Raw genomic sequence first — 21,857 nt, 5'->3', positions numbered from 1 at the left:
TTTGGCTTAAGTAGCTATCAAAGTTAATCAGAATGCTATTGATTAACAGCCCATTTTTTAAGTAATCATCTACACTTCAAAGTTCGTGCGATGCAACCGAACGAACTTCTAAGCTGCTTCTAGAATACATTGTTCAGATTCTATGCAGCGAAAAAGTTTACGCGCAACTTGTTCTGTACTTTCAAATTACCAAAAGTACCACGCGTACTCTTAAGCAGCGAGAAAGTTCACGCGGAACTTGTTATGTACTTTCAAGTTCTCAAAAATTCCGCGTGTACTTTTAAGCAGCAAGAGAATGGATTTTTTAAGTAATTGTGGAACTTTTGGTTGCTTGGGAGGAATATATAGTTATGTCACGTATGCAAATTTATCTTAGAATTAACAGATTTCTGATTAACGCTGCGAATATTTAAGGATTATAGTTATTATCAATTTTTTTCTCATAAATACGTTTATTTCATAGGCAATATACATAAGTTTTTCTTCGCCATGTCAACCACAATACATAGTACTTTAAACCTAATACATTTCGAATATCATATTAGTATGTTGGTATGTTAATCTAAACACTGTTTTTTTCAAGCGATTTGCTATTATAAATTACATTAAATAAAATACATTTATTTTGTACATGATCTTATTGTGGTATTATAATCCAACCACAAGAAAGAATAATAAAAAATATACATCGTGAAATAAATATTATAATAACTGAATTACTTAGTAATCCAGATACAAACTCAAATAATATTGTGAACAATAATTATATTGTTTTACTAAATGACGCAATGTAGTTTTAGCATAGAATCATAGAATTATATATTTTATAGAATTTAGACTACATTGCGTCATTTAGTTTTACTAAATGACGCAATGTAGTCTAAATTCTATAAAACAACGGTAAACTTCAATCCAAGTAGTCTGAAACAGGAAGAAAAAAAGCAGAGGATTAACTCGACGAATTCCATGAAGAACGGGTGCATGTTCCTCCTGAAAATTGAAAGGATGAACAAAGATAGCAGAATTCCAAGAAAAAATCACGACACTTATAACTATTTAGGTTTGTTTGTGTCAGTTCATCACTTTCATTCATTTAATATAGCTGGCTATTGGTTGAACTCATGGAAAAGAAAGGGGTCTAACATAAAATAAAATTTAAGTTGGAACTCCAATGGACTTAATAAAATGATAAAGAAGTTTCATGTAAGAACGATCACGACAAGCAAGAATGTCGCGAACTGGAACATTGGATAGTCTACCTTGAGTACGCAAGGAATTTATTAGTTCAGATCTGACATCACGATACTCCACGCATGTCCAAACGACATGATCAATATCGCGATAACCTTCGCCACAAGCACAATGATTAGTCTCGGAAAGTCCAATTCGAAGGAGATGTGCATCTAACGTGTAGTGATTGGACATGAGTCTGGACCTCACACGAATGAAATCCCTACTCACATCCAGTCCCCTGTACTATGCCTTTGTCGATATTTTAGAAATAATTAAGTGCATCGACCGACCCGAGTTATTATCGAATGTTAAATGTTAGTTAGATTGCACAAACTTTTTAAAGCCTGCTAAGAATTTAACCTGGTATCCCTAATGTGAACGGCATATGGCATTTGTACTAATATTAATAATGCCAGGTTGTACACAGATTAATAATGCCAGGTTCGCAGATTAATCTGTGTTTCACAGATTTTCAACTTTCTGCAGAGATTTTAAAAATGGTACAGATTTTCACAGATTTCTGAAAATGATCACAGATTTTCACAGATTCTGAAATAAATCACAGATTTTTAAATCGAGCACAGTTTAGCACCTAAAAGTACAGAGCGGTTGAGTAAAAAGGTACAGAGCGTGTTAGTAGTGAGACCTTTTTTTATTTGCTCACCAAAATGATTTCGATCAACTTTTTTTGCTCATCAAATTGATTCCGATCTGCTATTATGGTACGGGAAACGTGCACAGATTTTCACAGACAGGTTTTTGGCTTGATCACAGATTTTTGAAAAAATGACCTGGCATCCCTGCTAATATTAGTATGTGCAAAAAGTACCTGTCAAAACTTTAATAGCTTGAGTTCAAAAATTCATACCATTGGCAATGATTATTACTGTGTTGCTAAGAATTTCATGAGAAGTATTTGTTTACAGACTGAAGTAGTTGACATCATAAAACTTTATCTTTATTATGAAAATTGTATAATATATAGCATCTCCAAATGGTCCAGCATTAAATTTAAGAAATCAATTCGAATCGATTTTCACGAGCAAACACTTAAACAATTTGCACAATGCGACACAACCCACTTGTAAGCGGCGGGCAGATTTCCCCCCAGACGGCTGGTTATGTCTGTCAGCCATTTTTGCCAGAGTTCTGTCAGAATTCTGGCAAAAGTCTGGCAACAATGCAACAACCTTTTCTGGCAGAGAATTTCGCCTAGCGGTTATTAACGCTTCTGTTTCTGTCGGATTCTTGCCATACAAGATTGGCAGAACCGGTTTGAATCGGTTCTACATTTTTAGTCTTAATTTTATTTTTTCAATAAAAAGTACATATTAAAGGCAATAAATTATTACCCTTCATATACTAATTAGGGAAAATGTTATTACCAATAACATTGCTTTCTCACTACCAAACATACCCATATTTCACCTAGTCTCAAGATTCGTTTTTTTTTTGTATGTACATGCGGGATTGACGAATATCAAATAAAGTCGAATAAATAAAAGAAAAAAAAGAAGGTCACGTGAGGCGAAATAATGACGCAATTTCGCCTGGACAATTTTGACAGCCAGCCTTCTGATGGTTGCCAGAATTCCTCACAAGCGGGAAGAAGCAACCCAGTCAACTTGTCTGGAAGTTGATTCGTAGTTCAGTATGATTTCCAAACAAATTCCGAATCAGATGCAACAACTGATTCCAACTCGGATTGCTTTCGGATGCAACAACATCTGTTTCGGAATTTGTTTGGAAAATACCTAAGACAAGGGGGGGCTGCTTTTGTTCCAAAATGGACCAGTTTCTGATTGGCTGATTTTGATGTTGCCACCTGCACATTGTGAAAAGAAAAAACTTTTGCAGGGTACGCGAGCAATGATGCCAAGTATAAAGAAAATCAGAAAACAAATTTATTAAATTGTATAATTTTAGCTCACCAATGAAAATGAAAATTTTTGGAGAATGTTTCACTTTTTTTTCAATCTCATTGGTAATAAATGATTATAGTGGCAAGACTGTGTAATTAAAATAGGCATCAAGCAGTTTTTCTTGTTAGTGAATTAAAGTGTAACCAAAAAAGATTTGTTAAATTAGTGTAAACTCAAAAGTGTGTTTAGTTTTACGAGAAGAATGAACTGTTGTGTTCCACACTGTGGTCGCATTAAGCATTTCTATCCAAATCTGACTTTTTCCGGTTTCCAAAAGATCCGGTAATACCACAGACTAACAGACATGACAGTATGAGTAAATTGTTATAAAAATCATTTTTCGTGATGCACTAGTACCACCTATATTGTACTGCGCGAACTATTTACTATCGGTACACCCCTTGTGTTACGTAAAAGGTTTTTTACTAGTTGGTTTCCCCTCGTTTGTCAACACCGATCAGCTGCTTACAGGGTTGCCTGATTTCATCAAAATATTTGATAATGAATCGTCACAATAAATTATTGTAGTACGTTGATAATATATTTAACTTTTTTAGCGATGTTGGAAAGTAAACATTTATTTTACTCAACGTTGTTCATCTAGACTATTTTTGATTGTGTTGGTAATTTTCATCCGAAATTAAGACCAGAAGCAAGTAAATATTGTAACAAAACGGGTTCGATTTTGTATTGCGTTGTAGGATGAGAAGTAGGCACAATTCTGTATATAGTTTTGGCAATATGTAATTAATCTGTATCCTGCATGAAATTCGCATGGAGGTATACAAATCAATACATTACAGGTAATTCTGTATGAATGGCAACTCGGTTGGTAAATGAAAAAAATAAACACAGTCTAGATGACAGACAGGATGTATTTGATAGGGTAACGTGGCGCCATCATGACATATGCGAGTACTGTCCCAACTAAAGGAATATTCGAAATGACCGTTTATATGGTTAAAGAATCTAATTTGAGTGTTCTGTCTGTTAGTCTGTGGTAATACGTCAACAATGGATTCGATTTTTCGTTCAACATGAGATATTTCGTGTTTTGTCATCAAAGCTCAATTAATTGTTTTTAAGCATTAATATATAATAAAGAAATGCATTCACCAAAACATGTTTTATGTTTATTTCAAATCAAAAACCTAAAGTCTAAAAATTTAAATGTAATATTTTTTCCTAGCATAGTTATTAAAAAAAATCTGTAAATATGGCTGCACTGTAGCCGATACGTTGGTATTTATTCCACAGGGCGAAAATGACGAGAAAGATGATTCGGAAGGAAGAATAAGAAGCCAGTTGTCAGGTCTTGTCTTAGGAGAATACTGAATTACGAATCCAATTCCAGACGAGTTAACTGCGAAAGAGCTTGTTTTGAAATTATATTACAGTGTGTATTTTTCGATCTAGATAAAAAAATTCCCACCTAGTTTCAATAATATGTAAATCTTTAAAACGCTTGAAAAATAATTGTTTGATAGAATTATATTTGCTAAGTTTCCTATATCTATCGTTTTTAAATCATTCCAATTTTTATTAAATACATCTGTTCGCAGAAACTCTTCGAAGAAAATTTTTTGAAGTATATTTTCTGAAGTCGTTCGGTTTTCAAAGGTAATTCTGATATTTTAGTAGAAAATTATGAGACATACTAGAAGAATTCAGATTATTAAAATGAAAATTTTCTCAGAACTCATGTTATAAGTGTTTATACTCATTACATAATATTCACTATTTTCAGATGTCGGAAGTTACCACAAGGATCCCTAAACCCGTCCTGCGAGGATTGCACAATGCCTCGATAAAACGTAATCTTATAGTGGCTGGTGTTATATGCACCGTTTCGGTTATCATAACCAAGGTTTTGTATGTCGATCCAAAGAAAGAAGCTTACGCCAATTTCTATAAGTAAATTTACTTCAATCGTAACATGAATCAGTCATAAATTATCAACTTTTATGTTTTAGGACCTATGACGCGAACGCGCACTTTGAGCGTATGAGAAAAGCTGGACTTTTGGAATCCGTGCAAGATTAATAGAAACAAAAGTATATAGTTCAGTGAACATTGTGCATATATTTAATGAATAAATGAAATAACCCAGAACATTACATGGTTTCGTTCTTATCCGACAAAATAGCATTTACTATTATGCGTTTGTCAGCAAGAGGCTCCTGACCCGTAACATCTATCCCACTGCACATACTGTGTAAGATCTTTCTGCGACACACTAGCACGAACCCTTTCAAGTGCATTCTTAAAATCTGCATAGCAAACCGGGCGAACCTCATCTTTGCCTATCCGACTAAGCTGTTCGAACGGGATCGAACGTATTGGTCCCATCGAAGCTTCGTGACACAAAACTTTCATATCTGCCCCGGAAAATCCTTCGGTGAGTTGGCCAATCACGGTCATTTCGTCAGATAAAAGTGAACTCTTCTCATTCGCTAAAAGTCGAGACAGTATCTTAATCCTAGCTGAAAGTTCTGGCAACGGAATGTACAATCTTTTCACGAGTCGTCTACGAGCAGCTTCATCGAGCTCCTGCGGCCTGTTTGTAGCTCCTACAATCAGAATACGATCATCTTCGCCGGTAGCAGCACCATCCAATTGCACCAAAAATTCCGTCTTCAATCTTCGTGAACTTTCATGTTCTGTTTCCGACCTCTGACAAAGAAGCGAATCAATTTCGTCGATGAACACAACCGCTGGTTGATGAACAGTTGCTACTGCGAATAGCGCTCTAACCATTTTTTCTCCATCGCCGATCCATTTGGATGTTAAAGAAGACGCACTAATACTGAAAAATGTAGACTTCGATTGTGATGCAATGCATTTTCCAATCAAAGTTTTCCCTGTTCCTGGAGGTCCGAACAAAAGAATCCCACGAGGAGGTCGACGCAATCCAGTGAATATGTCTGGCCTTAAAATGGGCCAAACTACAGCCTCCTGAATAGTTGTCTTCGCATAATCCAATCCAGCAATATCATCCCATGTCAGAGGAGTGAACCGATCCATAATTTCACTACGAATCAACTCAATCATTTTGGGATCTATGTGTCGCAAACGTTCATCTATTTCTTCATCCTCACTGTTTTGACTGTGGTTAGATCCTTGGGAGCTAATGGCTGGCTTTTCAGTGCTCTCATCACGTATCGGACAAACAAACCTGCTTCCTAACGTTCGACGACCTCCAAGCGATTTTTTACCATATGCAAAAAGAGGAGTTTTACCTGGTGGATTAACGTTTCCGTATTTCTGTAAACAAAAAAACGTGGTGAAGCCGGTTCAATGTGAAAGCGTTTACATTACTTTTAGATTTTGAATTTGTAACTCATCTTTAGCCGTCCGAAAAGAACTAGTCGCTGCATCGTTACAGTTTCTTTCCTCCTCCTTAGGTACATTATCTAAAGATTCTGATTTTTTCTGATCAAATATACGACGTGAAAGTTCTTGAACTGTTCTGGATTTAATTTTACCCATGTTGAGCAGTTCATTGGAATTGAGCGAAGCAGATACATGATTTATATTAGACGCATTTTCATTTGTAAGGGTTTTCTGTTTGAAAACAGATTTAGTAAGATTGTCATCTAGTTGCCATGTAACACAATCTTCAAAGCACCCCTTACAATGTCTTTTTTCAGTTAAATAACTTAAAGGATCTCCCAGCGCAATTTCCTCAATAACTTTTTCGTCTTTTTCATCACATTCCGTTTGTGTTTCCAATAAATTTAACACTTCATCGCAATAATTATTTACCGAATCTGGATCAATTACTGCTTCCTGGTACGTATCCAAATGGCACTGAAGAAGTGAACAAGCGAAGCGTTCGTCATTGCTAAAGGCATTCATTGTAAAAATATTCAAAATATCAGTTTCATGTCTTCCGAATTAATTACAAAATAATTACCTTCTAAGTGCTTCCGCGAACAATTGAGATGTCGATGTTCTGAGTAAGTCAACTTTTTTGAACGAGTCTTTTTCTTGTTTGGCCGAATCAGCGGTTTTCAAAACATGAAGAATATATGCTTCCGTTTCGCCTATATTTTCCATTATCATACAGATGATGAAAAATTATTTTTGAAAAGGACAAAATTCATTGGTGCTAGTAAAATAACATCTAAAGCTATAGGTATCTGATAATTTTATGTATAGATATCAAATTTAAATAACAAATCAAAGATTAAGAGGCTGTCATCGATTCGCGCGTAGAGATGTCGTAATATCGATCGATTAATCGAATAATCGAGTAAAGGCACAGTTAATCGAATGAAATTTAATCGATTGAATTCTTTCAGATAATCGCAGTAATCGAATAATTTCCTACGATTATTGGTTCGATTAGTATTGCGAATTTCAGCTTAGCATAGAATGCGACGGAATCGTCGCAGAATTGCGAAATAATGAGCGTCAGAATCACAGATACCAAGTTGCAGATTTTATGTGAATTTGATGAATTTTCTTTTTTAGCAAACTATGCAGTTTTGCAGACTTTTTAGAGGTTTTCGAAGTTTTTTCAGACAGTAATCTTACCACCAGTGAAAATTACAATACAATAAAATGAAAGAAATGACTCCAGTTTCACTTATGTTCATTATAATCTTCTCAATTGTATTCCTCAAATTTGGTTTCGTTTCATTTTGTCAATGAGTTGAGAAGTTTCAATGTTATCAAAAACTGCACAAAATTCTGTTGATTTTGTCGTGAATACGACTTACTTTACTATGGGGTGCCTTTTCAATATTTACCCTCTGAGAGAGTGATAAGTTTTTGATCGTGAATATCTCTTGTTGTATCTAACGAATCAACATAATTTTGCTACATGCCATCGGAAATATAATCACAATTTTATGATAAAATTTTCAGTTGTGTGGCATAATGTTTGGTATAAACGAGTATCAAAGAGGATAATTCATAAGGCGCGTTTGCCTTTCTCGTATTTTGAAAGCTCATAGCTCAGTGATCTATGGAAGGATTTATATAATCTAACTACCAATAGAATCGAAATTTTTCAACTTAAACGTGTATAGCAAAAGCATTGAAGTATTTCAATAGTACACTATTGAAAAACCTATCTCATTTGACCCATGTCAACACCAGCCAATCAGAACGCGTTCTGAGGAAGAGAACAAAATATCTGCTGCTGTACAACAAATCGTTCTAAAAAAAGGTTCCAAAAAGTTGTGAATATCGTAGTGAGTTCCTCAATTTGGTCCTTCTGAATGCTAGAAACGAATCCCTACAGCATATTGATAGTTTCTTTCAATAAATTATGCAAATCCGAAATGAAATAATCGACATTAAAATTCTGTATGCGGCTATTTTTATAGCCGTTAGGACCGCCCATTATTGAAAAAGCTACAAACGAAATAACAAAAAAGGGAATCTCTTAACAAAATTTGAATCAGTTTGGTTTCTATCGCCACTGCGAGCAGATGTATTTTTTGTCGTTTGCAAAGCTAGTTTCGCTTTCGACAAGAGCGATTACGTCACAGCTGCCAGTCATTAGCATTGGTGAAAAAACAACGGTGGAGAGCATTACACAAAATCAGCCGTTCTAATGGCTCTAAAAGTTTTCTAAAGAACTATTAGGATTTGTTTTTCGCAAATCGAAGGTAATTATCCTCAGTTTAGTGCAAATCAAGAACAATTTGGTGTTACAGTTAATTTAGTAACTTAAGGTTCATGAGGGGTTTGTGTTAAGCGTGCACGAAACACTCTGCATTAAAACAGAGACAATAGTAAATTACTCGCTTGAAGAGCGAAACGGTATAGATTATTATTTTGAATACGCCGGCCGGACGGAGGGGAAAAATGACAAATCAGTTTTTGGGTGAACACGCGAGCGAGAGGACGTGAAAAAAAGAAGGCCGGGAAAGTGTGAAGCAAGCGACTGAAAAAACCGTGACCGCGTGTCCCGGGAGTCCCGAGTGAATGACGTCCTGGTCAGCGATCCTTATCGGTGGTTTCGATAAAAATCAACGGACTTGGATGTTGACCCGTTCACAGCAAAAATTGGGAGTAATCACCACGCCAACATCCAGAGTTCCCGTGTCAAGCGTTCCCCGAGTGGTTCCGGCGTCGCTGTGTGATCGCACTGCAGCGGTGTAGCAAGCAGTTTTCGCAGGGCCGTTGTGAATCGGATTCCTGTGCGGAGGCGGTAAAATCCGAAGTGGTGAAGAATCAGTGAGGGGTCAGCGTTTCCCCTGGAAGTGCAATCGTCGCATTATCGTGGATAGCACGAGGGTATCCGGAGAGCCGATTCCGAGGTTTGGCGCTGGAGTCGACAGGCAGAACCAGAAGAAGAAACAGGACGGAAACGACTCCCACTTCGCACGAGGATCACCCGGGAAAGCTGCCTGAGGAATTTCGCTGCTGCGGCAAATCTGAACTTCATGGGAAACAGAACGGACGGCGAGACCGCCGAGAAAGACGTGATTTTTGGCAACGTGACGACAACCCAAATGGTGAGTGCACTGCTTTTTCTTTGTTATTACCTCTCTTTTAAATGAACCGTCATTATTGTTGATTGGTGGGTTATTATGGCTTTGGGCTGAGAGACTAATGTCCCTCTCACACTGACCAAATGTTTCATAACACTGGCGCCCAACTAAAAATCCCACTTGTAAATTTTTGATTTGTGTATTTGAGCCAAAATTTGCTAGTTTACGTTCAAGTGAGATTTGTGATATTTTAAGATTTGGTTTGGTTCCGTGATAGTTAATATACATAAGTAGAATGGATTTCACTCATTTGAATGATGAAGAAATCTACTATGAAATGGCATTACGCCACATGGTTAATCTGGGTGCAATGACCCATCGAGTGAAAGTACAACGATTGAATTCAACCGCACATGAAGGATACTGAGAGAATACCTAGCCTTCACAGGCCTGCCGTTTGGTCAGATCGGGAGAAACTGACAGTCGTTTAAACAGCTATGAGTTACACCAGCTACAAAGTTTCACGAAAACACGAGATCGGAAGAAACTACCCATTCCTGGATTGGTGTCGACGTCATGCAAGATCCAGAGCAGTCAGGATTCGTAAATCGGGTAGACAGTTGTAATAGGGGTCGTTATGACAATCCGTACAAAAGTAACGCGATTCTGGGCGCGGTAAAACCCTTGCATTGGGCTCATAACGATCGAGGGACTAAATACCCCTTTTCCTCTACGACAGTCAACCATTTGTTACAAACCAAAAAAGCTATCACAAATACATTGTTTAGTTATATCTTCATTGTTAATTCAAACCTATTTAGCACTAAAATAGGTTAAGAGTTTATTGAATGTTCTGCCGTTACAACAGGACTTTCGTGTTTGGTGTATAAGGACTTACCCGGAGACTGATAGCCATAAGTTAGTTGGCGGTAATCGCGAATTAGCCAGAATTCGCTGGCGTTATTGTATAGATTTGTGGATTTGTGTCATTTAGTTTTGTGAAGCTTGTTCCGTACAGGAACATGTTACGAGCGTTGATTGTCTTAAGCATCACGTTCATAATGCGATGTATAGTCTCCGGGGGACTTCTTTGTGATGTTGGCTCATAAATTTCTCATGATTCGAGCTTTCGCCGATTCATGAGAAATTTTTCTGTAACGGCAATGTTGTGTTACAGTTAATTTAGTAACTTAAGGTTCATGAGGGGTTTGTGTTAAGCGTGCACGAAACACTCTGCATTAAAACAGAGACAATAGTAAATTACTCGCTTGAAGAGCGAAACGGTATAGATTATTATTTTGAATACGCCGGCCGGACGGAGGGGAAAAATGACAAATCAGTTTTTGGGTGAACACGCGAGCGAGAGGACGTGAAAAAAAGAAGGCCGGGAAAGTGTGAAGCAAGCGACTGAAAAAACCGTGACCGCGTGTCCCGGGAGTCCCGAGTGAATGACGTCCTGGTCAGCGATCCTTATCGGTGGTTTCGATAAAAATCAACGGACTTGGATGTTGACCCGTTCACAGCAAAAATTGGGAGTAATCACCACGCCAACATCCAGAGTTCCCGTGTCAAGCGTTCCCCGAGTGGTTCCGGCGTCGCTGTGTGATCGCACTGCAGCGGTGTAGCAAGCAGTTTTCGCAGGGCCGTTGTGAATCGGATTCCTGTGCGGAGGCGGTAAAATCCGAAGTGGTGAAGAATCAGTGAGGGGTCAGCGTTTCCCCTGGAAGTGCAATCGTCGCATTATCGTGGATAGCACGAGGGTATCCGGAGAGCCGATTCCGAGGTTTGGCGCTGGAGTCGACAGGCAGAACCAGAAGAAGAAACAGGACGGAAACGACTCCCACTTCGCACGAGGATCACCCGGGAAAGCTGCCTGAGGAATTTCGCTGCTGCGGCAAATCTGAACTTCATGGGAAACAGAACGGACGGCGAGACCGCCGAGAAAGACGTGATTTTTGGCAACGTGACGACAACCCAAATGGTGAGTGCACTGCTTTTTCTTTGTTATTACCTCTCTTTTAAATGAACCGTCATTATTGTTGATTGGTGGGTTATTATGGCTTTGGGCTGAGAGACTAATGTCCCTCTCACACTGACCAAATGTTTCATAACATTGGTTAGATTTGTGCACTTTTCGCTGTGTGAAATTCACAGTAATCGAGATCAAGTAAAGCCTTCTTTGTTTTTGCGAAAAATTTGAAAAAGGGGAATACTTGCATAATTCATACAATTGATATTCGGAAGTGTTAAGGAACATGTCAGTTGTTCTCGTATTCACGACATCCAGTTATGTCGCTGACATTACCCACCCGCCTTTTTTTTATTCTAATAGATAATCTCTGGTTCATCAAAAATATTTACACTGCTTTTCTATCAAAAATATTGACATTTCTTTATTTATATTACTAATCGCACAATATTTTTAATAAAATTAAACCAAAATTGTTTTGAATCTTTTACCTATAAATCGTCTGCTTAAAAATTATAAACCTGAGATAATTCAAGTTTCCTGAATTGACATTCTGAAAGCTTTAGTTCCATGCTCTCACATTCACCTTTTCGAAGGCTATGATTTGTCACATAAACCTTTGCGTTACTATGATTTCAACAGTATTTTACTATTCAAACGATGAGAATAGTAAATTAGGTTTGCTACATAGGATATCATTCGCAACAAACAAACAAATGTATATTGTTTCGCGTGATTTTTTGTTTTTCTTAGTTTGTTCTTGTTTGAAAGAGACATATTTTGATTAAAAGCTATTATACACATATTTACTAGTTTATATTACTAGTTTTTGAGTTTATATACCTCAAATTGATTTATTGATTTCTAGTAATCTTAGTGTGCGAGGACCGAGAGCTTAATCAAGTAATTTAAACTTCATTCAGAAAAAACAGTATAATGAAAACGATGAAACGGTTAGTTGCTCATCAAACATCAAATCAATAGATTCAAACTCGAATGTTATTACTTCATGGTGGCTCCAAACAAATTGTGATTATTACAAAAATATGTCGTGTTTGTTTTAAAGTCACTAAGCACCCTGCCACTTACTTGAAGATCTGTTATGTACTGGCTGAGTGTATATCATAACAGTAATCGAAGAAGAAAAATTTTTTTGGTAGTTAAAAATATGCTCTATTTTGAATAATTCGCCTGCATTTCTTCAAAGAAAATTTTGCCATGTGACTTAATGGTGTTTATAAAAACGAGACCAATATTTGATTCAAATTAGAATATCTATTCATTCTAATTACTAGACATTTGTTTAATTTTTGTGCGTGAAATAAGTAAGTTGTTTCGAAAACAATCTGTCACCACTTGAAACAACAAATCGACTTAAACAAAATTGACAATCGAACGTAGAACTAATTTCACCTGACCCGCCATCTATGTTTCATTATTTGAACCTTTCTTAAGATTGATTTTTTCTTATATAATTTCAATTATTTTGTAGAATTCTAGAACTTGTTATAAGAACTGTTTATTTTAAAATGTAAGAAAATTTATTTTCTTTCGTTTCGTGTAATCATTTTTGTTTTTATAAGATGATATGTTGATCAATATCGAGATCCGGAATTAGTTCTTAGTAAAAAACTATTCCTCATCATAATATCGCATATTCGCTTAGGTTTGCGCATCTGTGCGGTCTTTCAAGTAATATTTTATAATGTACGCAACGAATAAAATCATTCCAAGTTATCAACATAACCTTTTCTCGCATGCTAAGATCAGATCTGAAAATATGCCTGGTTTAAAACAGAATCCTGGGTGCTGCTACAATAACATAGGTAGAAATTGATTTTTCTCACACTAAAATTAACTTTTCGCTTGAAAAAATGTCGTTGTATGTAAGTTATAAAGGATTTTACAAGTGAAAATTCGGTTTTCCCTTGTATTTTGACAGCTAATATTGCAATCATTATCCTCGCACACGTACGCATCTAGCAGTGAAACACAACGTTAGATCGCCCATCAAATTTAGTCATGCTTAATCGCAAGCTAATCGATTAATCGAGTAATTCTGTACGATTAATCAAGCAAATCGATTAGTTTGAAAAGTTGTATTCGATTATTTACTAATCGAGTATTTCAAAAAACGCGACATCCCTATTCGCGCGCTCGGCTTGATGTTTGCACTGATATAATTTTGCACATTGAAATCGTACATGTGATAAGCATTTAAGCCGACGACTAATCTCGATGAACATTAGAAAAGGTCCCAAGTGCAAATGACAGTTTCTCATGGTTTACTTTCTCTTTCAATTTTAACGGCAAATTCCAGTAATTTAACCGTAATTCTACAGTTCATATAGAAAGTTTATGGTTTTTGCTATTATCCTATGTGAAGTGTTAGATTGAAAGATTACTGATTGGACCGTAATACTCGAAAGAGAAAGTAAACAAAGAGAAACTGTCATTTGCACTTAGGACCATTTCTCGTGTTTGTCTTCTAATGCACGATTCAGACGGGCCGTCTCTATTCGTCAACGTCACCGGAACGTCAGCGTCATAAAAATTAGTTTAATACTTTCTTTACTGGAACGTTCACACATTTTCATGGGGCAATAGTTCCACCTATATTGAACTGCGCGAACCATGTACTATCGGTACAGCCCAGAGATGCCATTTATACAGATTTATCTGTATTATACAGATTTTTACATGCTCATACAGATTTAATACAGAATTATACAGATTTCCTCAATTTAATACAGATTTATACAGATCTCACAAAAAGTAAGAAAGAAAAAATTAAACTTTTCTGTCTGATCTATCTTTAAGTATTTGATTCGCGGCGAGATAAAAGTCTATCAATCAATACTAATGGACAAATCACAAATTAATATGGAAATCTGTTCTGAAAACCATTTATATTATAACTTGAAACCAATTTGAACTGATATTCATGGAAGTAATGGCATCGTGAAACTTTACCGTCAAACTGAGAGTTGTATGACCCGGCTTGACGTTGCATATTGGACGTTGAAATTTTATGTCAAATTATGAAGTCAACAATTTCAAACAAGATAAATATCTCGGTTGATTTTTCAGAAGGCCGTAAGAGCAAGTGACAGGTTCTCTTTGTTCACTTTCTCTTCTATTAATTACCAAGCGGTTTACACGTTTATCACTTAACTCTTTTCATAGAATGATGCCCGAAACTTTCGACTTTCAAACAGCACTGTGAAATCCAAGATTGTTTTTAATCACATCACAAAAGCAGTCGTTTATGTATATATGAAATAAAATGTGGAGCTGAATCGATTACGGACACTTTATTTAATATGAACGTATTATTGAATGAATGAGGTAAAATTACAAAATTTTTACAATTACAAATTGCAATACAAAATTAGGTTACAAAAATCAAGTAGCTTTCAGGTATTCTGGGATAATATCAATAGTTTGTGGTTTTACACCTCAGGCTATTCTCCAGTCGCCAGGTTCTCTCCATTCAACGCAGAGAAGATCTGAGTTTTTTAAAGTTTCAGTTTGCAGCACAACTTGGTAGATTGTACTTGTTGTTCAGCTTTCGAACGGGTAACCTGAAAATAAATTACTATTCTAAAAAGCTGTCATTATGCATATTTTATGAATACCTTACCTAGAACTGATAGTCATTTTTTCGGCTAGCACAAAAACATGTCAGTACCGTTTTAGATTTGTTTTTTATTTTTCAACCAGAACAACATTGGTAACTATGGTTCTGTTATTCGAAATAAACAATTTTTGTCCCTTGTTGCTAGTTTCAATATTTAGTTAGCGATTTAGTTTTGACATTACCAGTTACTGAGGGGTAGTTAAATTTTCGATACAGTTTTAATAGACGAGTGGCAGGTCGTGTCGTCGGACAAACTGTCACTTGTTCTTACGGCCTTCTAAAAATCAACCGAGATATATGAACTTACAATTCAATTGTTGTGGATAAAAAAACTGAAATTTCGTTGTTGAATATTCTTGTGAGAGCGGCAATGACTGATTGAATCTACCATCGTACAACCACGTTTTATTGAAATAACATCTTGTGGCATTATTTTGTGGTAAAAATATCATTTTATTAGTGAATATAGATTAATACAGATTTTTTATATAAAGCAATACAGATTTTCTATGAAAACATCTACAGCCCTTGTGTTATTAAAAGTTTTTCTCCTAGTTAATATCATTTTAATGAACGTGTATGGTGCAGTAATGACGAGTTTTCTTTGCAAATTTGAAATATCATTACTTAGGCTGTGAATCATTTCGCGGTTAATTTTAACTTTTAGTTAAAATCTGACTTTTGAGTGGTTATTTTGTGTCGAGTAGGTAAATTTAACTAAAATTGCAGCCCATTTCAAAGTTTGACGGATGAAAAGTTATTTGGGTTTATTTTGCACCGGAAAGTATTTTGACTGAAGAATTGATATTAGAATTTTCTTTGCAAGATTTTTTTCAGTGTCGGAAAATAACCATCGATCTGTCAAAAATAACCATGCTTTCGAGCAGGGTTATTTTTGACAACATCAAAATAACCACTCGAGTGTAAGATTTCAACCAAAAGCAGAGATGCCATTTATACAGATTTATCTGTATTATACAGATTTTTACATGCTCATACAGATTTAATACAGAGTACAGATTTTATACAGATTTCCTCAATTTAATACAGATTTATACAGATCTCACAAAAAGTAAGAAAGAAAAGAATTAACTTTTCTGTCTGAGCTATCTTTTAGTATTTGATTCCAGTGACGATAAAAAAGTCTATCAATCAACGGACAAATCACAAATTAATATGGAAATCTGTGAAATCCATTTATATTATAATTTGAAACCAATTTGAACTGATATTCAATTTTTTTGCAATGACTTAGTGGAAATATATATCAGAGAAGCCAAATGAATGAAAAACTAACCCAAAAGATGATTTATTGGAAAAAGATACGCTCAGAGACAGTACTTTATTCAAGGAAGTAATGGCATCATGAAACATTACTGTCAAACTGAGAGTTGTATGAACCGACTTGACGTTGCATATTGTGCGTTGAAATTCCATGTCAAATTATAAAGTCACCAATTTCTAACTAGATAAATATATGGAATTACAATTCAATTGTTGTGGATAAAAAAATGAAACTTCGACGTTGAATATTCTTGTGAGCGTGGCAATGGCTGATTGAATCTACCATCTATTGGAATAACATATCTTAGCATCATTTTGTTGTAAGAATTTCATTTTATTAGTGAATACAGATTAATACAGATTTTTTATACAAAGAATACAGATTTTCTATGAAAATATCTGGCATCTCTGACCAAAAGTTAAAATTAACCACGAAACGGTTCACAGCCTAAGTATTCTCCTATGTAATAGTACTGAGCAACCCGTAACACCAAAGCCGCAGTCTGGTGTAGACTGCGTGCGTAAATGCTCCTAAAATTCATGTACAAAGTTGCCTGCGCATTTAACACAACCACAGTAGCTAATGGAAAAAAGTACACCCGTTTCTCACTAGAAGCGCTGTTAGTGTCTTCGTACAATGGTAAATCTATGTTTATTTGATTTATGTTGTTAGTCTGTGTTGTGAGTGAACTGTCTTAAAAATCAATAATTTTACAATAACTTTTCGTTTTTCATGAAAATAAAAACATTAACAACTAATTTTTAATATATGCAAAGCAAAATAATAAATAAAAACAATTGTGTTTCAGGAGTTTTTTCTTGTATTTTAATTATTTAATTTATTATTCGTTTATTTTCCATCCGATCAAGTTATGGTAGATTGAAAAATATTATTTTCCAAATATTGAAAGCCACCAAGTATGAGCTTTTGGGACCAAACTCATAAAATAATCACGCACGCAACATTGACAGAAGGATTTGTGAAAATCGTTCCGCTTCATTCTAGAATTATATCCTTCATTTTTTTCTGGTCATTTGATCACAAACTAACAGACAGGATACTCAAATTGGATTCTTTAATCATTTTAACGGTCATTTCGAATATTCTTTTAGTTGAGACAGTACTCGAATATGTCATAAAGGCGCCACGTTACCGCCACGTACCTACTTCTCCTCTTCCAACGCAATATAAAATCGAACCGAATCGAATGTTTTGTTACGATATTTACTTTCTTCTTTTCGGCCGCCATTTGATTTCTGGTGAAAATTACCAACACAATCAAAAATAGTCTAGATGAACAACGTTGAGAAAAATAAATGGTACCTTCCAACATCGCTAAAATTGTTGAATATGTTATCTATGTAACCCCATAATTTATTGTGACGATTCATTTTCAAACATTACACAAAGTCTGATGATATGAGGTATTAATATATGTAGAACCTAAGACAAGACCTGACAACTGGCTTCTTATTCTTCCTTCCGAATCATCCTTCTCGTCTTTTTCGCCCTGTGGAATAAATGCCAACGTATCAGCTACAGTGTAGCCATATTTACAGATTTTTTAATAACTTTATGCTAAGAAAAAAATAAACATTAAATTTAAATTTTTAGACTCGGTTTTTTATTCGAAATAAACATGAAAAATGTGTTGGTGCTTTGATGATTAAACACGAAATATCTCATGTTGAACGCAAAATCGAATCCATTGTTGACGTATTACCGGATCTTTTGGAAACCGGATATAGTCAAGTTTGGATAGAAATGCTTAGTGCGACCACAGTGGGGAACACAACAGTTCATTCTACTCGTAAAACTAAACACACCTTTGAGTTTACACTAATTTATAAAATCTTTTTTGGATACACTTTAACAGATCGGCTGAAAAGTTCGTATCGTTTCTATGAGAAGGCGCCACTAGAATTAAATCCATACCATTTTCAGTTAGTACCAACCTTCAAAAGATACGTGTATAAATTTGACAGCTGTCTGATTATTAGTTTGTGAGATATTGCATTTTGAGTGAAGCTACTTTTGTTATTGTGAAAAAAATGGAAAAAAAGGAATTTCGTGTGTTGATGAAACACTACTTTTTGATGAAAAAAAGTGCCGCCGATACCAAAAAATGGCTTGATGAGTGTTATCCAGACTCTGCACCGGGCGAAGCAACAATTCGTAAGTGGTTTGCAAAATTTCGTACTGGTCATATGAGCACCGAAGACGATGAACGCAGTGGACGTCCAAAAGAGGCTGTTACCGATGAAAACGTGAAAAAAATCCACAAAATGATTTTCAATGACCGTAAAGTGAAGTTGATCGAGATAGCTGACACCCTAAAGATATCAAAGGAACGTGTTGGACATATTATTCACGAATATTTGGATATGAGAAAGCATTGTGCAAAATGGGTGCCGCGTGAGCTCACAATCGATCAAAAACAACAACGAAAAACCATGCTGAAATTGAACGAATTGGCCTTCGAATTGCTCCCTCATCCACCGTATTCTCCAGATTTGGCCCCAGTGACTTTTTCCTGTTCTCAGACCTCAAGAGAATGCTCGCTGGTAAAAAATTTAGAAGCAATGAAGAGATAATCGCTGAAACTGAGGCCTATTTTGAGGCAAAGGACAAATCGTACTACAAAAATTGTATCGAAAAGTTGGAAGATCGCTATAATCGCTGTATCGCCTCTGATGGCAATTATGTTGAATAATAAAAACGAATTTTGGCAAAAAATGTGTGTTTCTATGAAACGATACGAACTTTTCAGCCGAACTGTTAATTCACTAAAAAGAAAAACGGCTTGATGCTGATTTTAATTACACAGTGCTGTCACTATAAACATTTATTACAAATGGAATTGAAAAAAAGTGAAAAATTCTCTGAAAATTTTCATTTTCATTAGTGAGCTAAAATTATACATTTAAAGAAACTTGTTTTCTGATTTTCTTTATACTTGGCATCATTGCTCGCGTACCCTGCAAAAGTTTTATCTTTGCACAATGTCCGGGTAACAACATCAAAATCAGCCAATCAGAAACTGGTCCATTTTGGAACAAAAGCAGCACCCTCAGTTGTCAGGTCTTGTCTTAGGGTAGAACTAGAGTGCCTTTAACCAGAGTGACGACATCTCATCCGTAATGCTGGCAACAACTCAAAACGTTTAATCCGAAATGTTGACAGTTTCGTTGTAGTAGTATTGTGTTTGACAGGTCGTTTGCTCGTTTGGAACAAAGCTGTCATTCCAAACGAACAGCTGTCGTCACTCTGGTTTAAGGCACTCTAGGTAGAACTAGTGCCACAGACTAACAGACATGACAGTATGAGTAAATTCTTATAAAAAATAATTTTTCGTGATGCACTAGCTCCACCTATATTGTACTGCGCGAACTATTTACTATCTGTACACCCCTTGTGTTATGTAAAAGTTTTTTTACTAGTTGGTTTCCCCTCGTTTGTCAACACCGATCAGCTGCTTGCAGGGATGCCTGATTTCATCAAAATATTTGAAAATGAATCGACACAATAAATTATTGGATTACGTTCATAAAATATTTAACTTTTTTGCGATGTTGGAAGGTAACCATTTATTTGACTCAACGTTGTTCATCTAGACTATTTTTTATTGTGTTGGTAGGTAGGTAGGTATTTTTTATTTGTCTTGCGTTGGAGGATGAGACATAGGCACAATTATGTATATAGTTTTGGCAATATGTATTAAATCTGTATCCTGCATGAAATTCGCATGGACGTATACAAATACATTACAGGTAATTCTGTATGAATGGCAACTCTGTTGGTAAATGAAAAAAATAAACACAGTCTAGATGACAGACAGGATGTTTTTGATAGGGTAACGTGGCGCCATCATGACACATGTGAGTACTGTCCCAAATGAAGGAATATTCGAAATGACCGTTAAAATGATTGAAGAATCTAATTTGAGTGTCCTGTCTGTTAGTCTGTGCTAGTGCGTCACAAAAATTATTTTTAAAAGAATTTACTCATAGTGCCATGTCTGTTAGTCTATGATTTGATCGTGTAGGAAACGTTTCCAAGAGCAAATTCAGCAGCTGCACGATTCATATGGGTGGTCTATAAATTAACTGAAACTGAAACAAACGTATCTCCAGCAAGACGTTTTAGTTTTATTTATTCGAACAGTTCTACTGTCAAATTTAAAACTGGTATACGCTGCCGTTCTATTTTTTCTATATTTGAAACAGATAAAACGCAGATGGGGCTGCAAGTTTGTTTTGTTATAATTTCTAGATTTAAATTTTAAAACTGATATAAATTCTGCGTCTAGAACTAGAACACACCTGAACATGCCCTAATGGCATTTGTTTGGAACTGGTTATTGATAGGCGAAATATTTTTTTAAACAACTTCATTTGGATAAAAAACTTTTAACTTGAAAATATTTTTCATATATTCCTATAATTTTTTGTTCCTATTAAATGCAATATATACTTCTCTTAGAAAAACACAATTTTATTTTTGTGTGTAATTGAAATTTCGCATTTATTGCTCTCTGAACGCTTGTATTTGATGAAAAATTCAAGATTATAACACGGAGAACAGTCATCCAAGCTAGTACAAACATTTTCAAAACAGTTGTGTAAAACATACAAGTAAAAATCTGTTAAATATCACCGTTGCGCACGACTTTGCACGCATTAATTACCATTGTATGAAAGCTCTATTGCAAGGGCCCATAAGAGATTACTGGTCTGCTCGAAGCGCATCTATAGGAGAATTGCTAATTGGTGATTGCTTCTTAAAATAACCGTTAAATTTCTTACACACATTGAAATCTCTACTTGGATGTATGTTCTCTGTGATTATAATGACTGTTTATTCTTACTTTCAAAATGACATTCGACATGATATCGTTCATGATATCCCGGATATCATGCAGAAATAATTGTATGCGATGTGGCATCAAATTGTATGAGATATCAAGTGATGTGGCACGTGATATCAGAGAATATCAAATATATCCACATATTATTTGATATCAGCGCTAATGTCAACATATTAGTATTGAGCGTTTTAATACAACGTATTAACTCCATAGTCAAAAATAACTCAGCTCGAGAGCATGTGTATAGCTTCCGGCCGAGCGGTGGCGGAAGAGGAATAACGAAGAGGATGTTTCTTTCAGTTCTATACGGAGTAATACTCTTCAATTCGGTTTCTCTTTTATGTCATTGTATTGATTCACCCATGTACTTGAGTTTAATATCACGAATTTCACTTTTTTTTGAGTTTCAATTTTTTCTGTGCTTTTCACTTAACAGCTACTTATTCTCAATAGTGCAGGATTAGGCTGTTTTAGGAATCCTACAATCTAACA

General features: G+C 35.6%; 2 protein-coding genes across 2 annotated transcripts; one reads left to right on the top strand and one right to left on the bottom strand.

The window, feature by feature from the left end:
* Positions 1–4,643: 4,643 nt before the first annotated feature.
* LOC131427439 (cytochrome c oxidase subunit 6C-like) lies at positions 4,644–5,267 on the top strand. Its single transcript, XM_058590620.1, has 3 exons — positions 4,644–4,775; positions 4,903–5,069; positions 5,129–5,267. The coding sequence occupies exons 2-3, from the start codon at positions 4,903–4,905 to the stop codon at positions 5,196–5,198; spliced, it is 237 nt and encodes a 78-aa protein (XP_058446603.1). The 5' UTR covers positions 4,644–4,775; the 3' UTR covers positions 5,199–5,267.
* Positions 5,218–7,954, bottom strand: LOC131427437 (fidgetin-like protein 1). The gene is made up of 3 exons (XM_058590619.1): positions 7,072–7,954; positions 6,474–6,999; positions 5,218–6,419 (listed from the first exon to the last, which is right to left on the bottom strand). Exons 1-3 carry the CDS (start codon positions 7,218–7,220, stop codon positions 5,322–5,324), a joined length of 1,773 nt encoding a protein of 590 aa, XP_058446602.1. The 5' UTR covers positions 7,221–7,954; the 3' UTR covers positions 5,218–5,321.
* Positions 7,955–21,857: the final 13,903 nt, after the last annotated feature.

Source organism: Malaya genurostris, chromosome 2, assembly GCF_030247185.1.
Source record: "Malaya genurostris strain Urasoe2022 chromosome 2, Malgen_1.1, whole genome shotgun sequence".
NCBI lineage: Eukaryota > Metazoa > Arthropoda > Insecta > Diptera > Culicidae > Malaya > Malaya genurostris.
The sequence above is the reverse complement of the archived record's forward strand: the minus strand, read 5'-3'. Positions and strand labels throughout refer to the sequence as shown.